At 26.2% G+C, this 7,235-nt stretch overlaps 1 protein-coding gene across 7 annotated transcripts; it reads left to right on the top strand.

The window, feature by feature from the left end:
- Positions 1 to 675: 675 nt before the first annotated feature.
- Positions 676 to 6,929, top strand: LOC145064818 (pentatricopeptide repeat-containing protein At2g15690, mitochondrial-like). 7 transcript variants are annotated; one of them, XR_013688102.1, is made up of 5 exons: positions 676 to 973; positions 1,057 to 1,224; positions 1,704 to 1,756; positions 6,502 to 6,583; positions 6,801 to 6,929. XR_013688102.1 is itself a non-coding variant. In XM_079012186.1 (5 exons), the coding sequence occupies exons 2-5, from the start codon at positions 1,210 to 1,212 to the stop codon at positions 6,741 to 6,743; spliced, it is 339 nt and encodes a 112-aa protein (XP_078868312.1). In that variant the 5' UTR covers positions 676 to 973; positions 1,119 to 1,209; the 3' UTR covers positions 6,744 to 6,894. The 7 variants fall into 7 exon arrangements, 3 of the variants coding, with proteins under 3 accessions (XP_078868312.1, XP_078868311.1, XP_078868310.1); XR_013688100.1 differs by lacking the exons at positions 6,502 to 6,583; positions 6,801 to 6,929 and adding exons at positions 1,295 to 1,323; positions 3,078 to 3,417; XM_079012186.1 differs by adding an exon at positions 1,295 to 1,323 and having other exon boundaries at positions 1,119 to 1,224; positions 6,502 to 6,894.
- Positions 6,930 to 7,235: the final 306 nt, after the last annotated feature.

The raw sequence follows: 7,235 nt of genomic DNA, 5'->3' as shown, positions 1-7,235 counted from the left end.
TTTGTCGAACAAAACGAAATCGGGAGGGATGCCTTGAGGAGGAAGATGAATTTCAAGTAGAATGAGAATAATGAGCTCGAATTAGAAGATCAACTTAGATTTATGAGTAATCTGAAACAATTTGTGAACGAAGCAGAAGATGTCGATGATCGAGATTTGGATCAAATGGTTTTAGTGTTCGCATCTAGGGTTTCAGGAAGAACACCGAGTGTTTTTTGTGAGTTGAATGGAAAAGAACGTAAAATTCCATTCCTGCCCCTCTGTGTCTTATTCTAATCCCAAAGTTCCATTTATTTACAAAAATGCCACCGCCTGCTTTATACTCCTTATGGTTTAATCTGATTTAATATTAGCCTTTGATTATTCAAGATGAGTGGTCAAGATTTGGTCTTCCTGTCTCACAAAATATAATGGTCTCACATGAACCTAACCCTATATAGGGAGGATCATTTGAGAACCTATATATTCATGAGAACCCGAGAATTAAGCAAGGTTCATTAGATCAAAATAATGAAAGGCTAAGATCCTCTGTGGCATTTTTGTAAATATTTAAGATCTTCTGTGGCATTTTTGTAAATATTCAGAAAAAAAATAATAGGCGGGGGTATGATATTAATGTGAATCAAGGGCATTTTAGGATAACATAATTTAGTCATTCTCTGATCAAATTGAATACGTGATCAAACCCTATACCTATATTCTCTTCCTTCGTCTCGTCTATCGTTTTTTTTTTCTCTCTCTGTCCGTTGTCATCGCCTCCGACCATCCGTATTCCATGGTCTCCAGATCGTCGACATCTGATTTGACCAAATACATGTTTCCGGTGAGTCGGATGCCTAATAACGACGGAGATTGGCCGACGATTACATATATGGTGAATCAGAATTGACGATTACATAAATGAATTCCAAATTGGCAAAAGAGGCATCTGAGGGAATCACTTATGAGAGGAGATAAATTGTCGAAAATCAATGTAAGTTTTGATTTTTGAGCTAGTTTATTGAAGCTTGTATTTAGTTTTTCAATCACGACTTGTTATGTTTCTCTTTTTTCAAGTTACATAGAAATAAATTCAGAAATTTAGAAGTGAAAAGGTCTTAACATAAACAATTTCATAGCAACTTGAGCTCCATTCTGCAATGAACTTCCGTTAATCAGAAGAGAACGAATATTGATTCCAACTCAAACGAAACTCAGTTGCTCATTTCCATGCCTACAATGTTTGTAAGTTTCATTTTTCTTTTGATTTTAGCTAGTTGTTTCTGGTTTTGAGGAGCTTTAATCTTTTGTGTAGGATGAATTGAAGTATTTGATACTGCATACGTGAGTTTATTCATCTGTTAATTGTGTATGAAGCTGTAAAATTTGATTATATTTATCATGGTTTTTATTTCATAAAATTGTGTACACAAATAGCAAAAGCAGTAAAACATGAGTATGGGAAAAATCGGAGAGCACTGACAAAGTATAAGGTTACATATTTGATATTATTAGTAAAAGACTGCAAATATATTGCTCTTCTTTTATGCTGCTATAAATCCTATGTCTCAAGTGCCGGTAATAGTTAATGAATGTTTTAAGCTGTTTGAAAGGTTTTTTTGTTTATGATTTCAAAGTCCTTATTCTATTTAAATTATTTATTCTATAAATAAATTATAAACTCTTGGTTTCACTTTGACAATGTGAAATGTTGTGATTTTCAGTCATGCAATTCTTATCGACTTATCTTGTGCATTTCAGGAGTTGTTAGTTATTGGTAAGTCAGTTTTCTTCCCCTTCCATATCTTCATACAATTTTTAAACTTTATTTTAAACAAATATATATATATATATATATATATATATATATATATATATATATATATATATATATATAAAGATTATAAGGTTATTAACTTATTAGATGCACACATCTTTTTTTTTTAATAAATCGATCAATAGTCTCCATGGGATAAACAGTAAGTTTTTTTATATAAATTGATCAATTACCTAAGGGTTTTTTTTTATTTTTTTATTTTTTTATTTTTTATTATCTCTATAAATAAACATTTGGAACTTAACTAATTTGAAAATCTAATGATGGCAGGTGGTTACATTGCATACTTAATAGATATTTTGTTATTAAAAAGAGATGCTTAATGGACATTTTGCATTAAAAAAGATGTCCCTTCTAACCGTTTTCCGTATACAATATATGTTTTTTTTTTAATCACACTTTTTTTGTTATATTTGTTTGTCGTACTCTAGGAGCTTAGAAACAACTTGGGATAAATAGTTGTCTATTTGGTTACATAAAGTACAAGCGAGTCACATATGAATTACATGTGATTCACATGTAAATCACAGTACAAGCGAGTCACATATGAATTACATGTGATTCACATGTAAATCACAGGTAATTCATATATGAATCACATGTAATTCATATATGAATCACATGTAATTCATATAAGAATCACATGTAATTTATATGTAAATTACAAGTAATTCACATAGGAATAACATGTGATTCACATGTAAATCACAAGTGAATCACATATGAATTACATGTGATTCACAGATAATTTATATATGAATCACATGTAATTCACATATGAATCACATGTAATTTATATGTAAATCACAAGTGAATCACATATGAATAAAATGTGATTCACATGTAAATCATATATGAATCACATGTGATTGACATGTAAATCACAAGTGAATCACATGTGATTCACATGTAAATCACTGATAATTCATATATGAATTACATGTAATTCACATATGAATCAGATGTGATTCACATATAAATTCGCAAGTGAATCACATGTAAATCACAAGTGAATCACATATGAATTACGTATATATACACGTACATTTTGTGTGAGTATTCTTTGTTGATTATTTTTTAAAATTTTTTGTGAATTTTACATTTAAATCTTTAAAGATATCATCACATGTGAATATCACATTATATAATCAAATATGAATCTTACATGATATAATCATATACGTATCTTACATGATATAATCATACATATTTTTGTGAGTGATCTTGCATTAATCAAAAAAAAATTTAATTTTTTCTGTAGATTTAGAAGGATTTGTGGAAAATATTGAAGATGTGCAAATGATAAATTGAAAAAAATATAGAAATCTTGACACGAAAAGGACCAATTCGTGGAAAATATTGAAGATGTGAAAATGATAATTTTTTTTATTTTTTAATTTTTATTTTATTATGTATCGAATAAAATTCTTAAATAATTGTATTTATAGATTAGTAAAGAAAAATGAGTTTTTTTTATTTACTTATAAACATTATAGTATAAAAAATATGCATATATGCACTTGAAAAAACATGCTTATATGCACTTGAAATGTTAATTTTTCAGGTTAAAAAAATTACAGTTTTTTTTTTAATTATTCCTGTTTTTGTAAAATATTCTAGGTTTTTTTTTTTTTTAATTTTTTGTTCTATTTAAATTTCTAATTTAAAAAAAATCATTTCTTCTAAAAAATTAAAAAATTTGCCTTTTTAAAAAAAGAATCAAAAATTATTTTTGATAAAAGAATGCGAAAATTTGATTTATTATGTTAATTTTTAGATATTTTTATTAATATTTCCTATAACACAAAAAAATAAACATTAAATGAGATTGGTAAGATGACGATTATGCCCTTAAGGAGTTTATTTTGATCTAACGCTCCACCTTTAGTTATATATATATATATATATATATATATATATATATATATATATATATATATATATATATATATATATATATATATGGGAACAGTGAATATACCCTTAAGGGTATATAAGCTTAGGTACTCAAAGACAACATAATACATCGTTTTGTTTGATATATTCATTATAATTTTCTTAAACTTCAATCTCTAACTTGATTTAATTTCAAGATTTTTAAAATTTCATTATTATCTTCCTCTTACATAATTTTTATTTTCAACTATTATATATATATATATATATATATATATATATATATATATATATATATATATATATATATATATAAGGTATTCAGCAAAAAGATGTGATGTAAGAGAATGATAATAGCGAAATTTCAAAAATCTTGAAAGTAAATAAAGTTAAGGATTGAAGTTTAAGAATATTATAATGAATATATTAAGAAAAACGACGTATTATGGTGGGTTTGCGTATCTAAGTTTATATACTATCAAGGGAATATTCACTTTTCAATATATATATATATATATATATATATATATATATATATATATATATATATATTATATATATATATATATATATATATGGAAAAGTGAATATACCATTAAGGGTATATAAGCTTGGGTAACCAAACTCACCATACTAAGTCATTTTGTTATATATATATATATATATATATATATATATATATATATATATATATATATATATATATATATATATATATATATATATATAATTGCCCAACGTTCCTGTAATTCAACTTCTATTTTGATTTACGTTTAAGATTTTATAAATTTCACGTATACCTTTCTCTTACTTAATTTTTAGACTAAATTACATGAATAGTCCTATTGTTTAGGGTAATTTGCGCATTTGGTCCCTAACTTATTTTTTTAATTTTTCATTAAAAAATCATTTTTTTAAACAAATACATGCTCGATTTAACGTTTTTTGATTTTTGTTTTGATTTTTTTCGTTCTTTTTTAAAAAATTATTTTTTTCAATTTTTCGTATTTTAATATCTTTACTACATATTTGAAGGTACTAGTGTTTTTTTTTTGTTTTTTTTATTTTTTTAAAGGGCAAATGACATAAAAGCCCATATGTTTTCACAAAAATATCGGTTTTAACCTTAAACGTGTTTTAGATCAACTAAAGTCGAATGTTTTTTTTTTTTTTAATTTGTTCATTTATACCATTTTAGTGGTTTTCCATGTAACCTACCAGTTACCCGATGCCAATAAAACCCTTCATTTTTCAAAAATATTTGGAATTACTCTTACTTTGAATGTTATTATTATTATTATTATTATTATTATTATTATTATTATTATTATGTTTAATACGTTTTTAAATATATAAAAAATATTTTAATAGATTTTAAAATATATTTATCTGTATTTAGTATTTAAAAATATATTTACTTCTATTTAGTATTTTTATATATCTAAAAGCTAAAGTACACCATTAGAAACATATTTATATATTAAAAATATATTTATTTATATTAAGTAGGTATAAATATATATGTATTTCATATAAAAAAAATATTTTATATATATAAATATAAAAATATCTATTTATAAGGTTTATATTGTAAAAATGATATAATTATATGTATTTGTACATATTACTCGATATGAATATGTAATAAGTACATATTTATACTTAATATTAAGTATAAATACATATAATTATATCTTTTATACATTATAAACCTTATAAATATGTATTTTTATATTTATGTATATATACAATATATTTGTGTATGAAATAATTATATATTTATACCTACTAAATAAAAATAAATACATTTTTAATATATTATTATGTTTTTAAAGGAATATGTAGGCTTTCAAATATCTATAAATACTAAATAAAAGTATATATATTTTTAAAAATATATTTGTATTAATAAAAATATTTTTATACATTTAAAAAGGTATTTAAAATTTATATATATATATATATATATATATATATATATATATATATATATATATATATGTTGAAACAAGTGAGGACTCAAAAATAAGTAAGGATTGCGATGACAAATCTTTGCTGCAGGATTGAAAAATTAAAATAAAATAGATCCGTTGAGATTAAAAATAAAGGGAAATGACACAAATGTCCTATCAACCTTCTAGGGTTTACCTTCTTAGTCACTTAACTATTTTGTAGCTTTATAAGAGAACAAAGTTGTGAGCAACCTGTCTTTTTAGTCCTGTTACCTAAACTAGCAGGTAGATATGCCACATGGCACATATAAAAATTGATTTTACTAATTTTAAAAGCCACGCCGGCATAATAGTCAAACTTAAAAGTCAAATAAGCCAAACTTCCCCATCTTGTCTCCTTTAGCGTTTCACACAATCAATTCCGGTAACATTATTCTGGGAGAAATTTAATCGGAATTTGAGTACAAAATCCGGAAAAACACAATCGTTGATTTGTCTTAAATATGGAAAAACCTTAACCACGTAATTCGGAAAAACCTTCAGGACCTCATTAACAATGCCATCCAGTAAATTGATTTGTAGAGAAATTTCCAAATAGCTCCAAATCTTTTTTCATCCTTTTATGTATCATGTACTTCCTTGAGGCTAAAATGGTCCACATCACCAAAAATCTCCCACAAGACAGAATGAAACCAAATTGGGTTAACATCACCATTTGGATAATGAGTAATAAGTTATCATAAGACTTGAGGATGCTAAAAAAGTCCATGACTACTTCTTGAGATTGAGTTACAAAGGTGAAATCGAATTGACTCACAACGTAATATACATGTGCAGCAAGTATGGAAGCATGGTATACGCACGCTGAATGTTCGACATCTGACAAAACAATGGATACTTTGCATCTGATAAAAAACAGGTATGCATCAAACATATTAGGAGATGATGGATTGGAAATGTTTGAACATATGAGAAACCATGGATTACAACCAAACGAAGAAACCTTCCTTGTTGTTCTTGAATCTTCTGCTGGTGCTAAAGCCATTGCAGAAGGATTCATACACTTTGAATCAATGTAAAAGAATACATAATTTCCCTAAAAACCGAACATTATTTGGGGGTTTTAACGATTTCAGGGAAAGCTGGACACCTTGATCAAGCTTTGGAGTACATCCAGATATTACAGTTTGAAACCCACATCAGAAATCTAGGAAGCTGTAATGAACATTATTTGGGGGTTTTATGGTCGTGGTACTAATGAGACCAGAAGATGGGAGGGAACCAGTAAATAGATTTGTAGAGAAATTTTCCCTAGAACGCGATTACTGAGAACTAAAACAACAAACTCGAATTGTTAACTAATAGATGATATTTACAAACGCAACGAAACAAATAGATGGTGACGGGAGGAATTTGAGAGAGAGAGAGAGAGAGAGAGAGAGAGAGAGAGAGAGAGAGAGATGTGGGTTCAAGGCTAAGGGAAACTCAAAGTCAATATAGAAAAATTGGTTAACAAATGTCCATGTGCAAAAGGGGTAATCGGATGATCCTTTCACTTTCGTCAAAAGCAC

Source organism: Lactuca serriola, chromosome 7 (genome assembly GCF_051521515.1).
Source record: "Lactuca serriola cultivar US96UC23 chromosome 7, Lser_US96UC23_V15, whole genome shotgun sequence".
Lineage (NCBI taxonomy): Eukaryota > Viridiplantae > Streptophyta > Magnoliopsida > Asterales > Asteraceae > Lactuca > Lactuca serriola.
Note: the sequence above shows the minus strand (reverse complement) of the source record. Positions and strands in the feature narration are given on the sequence as shown.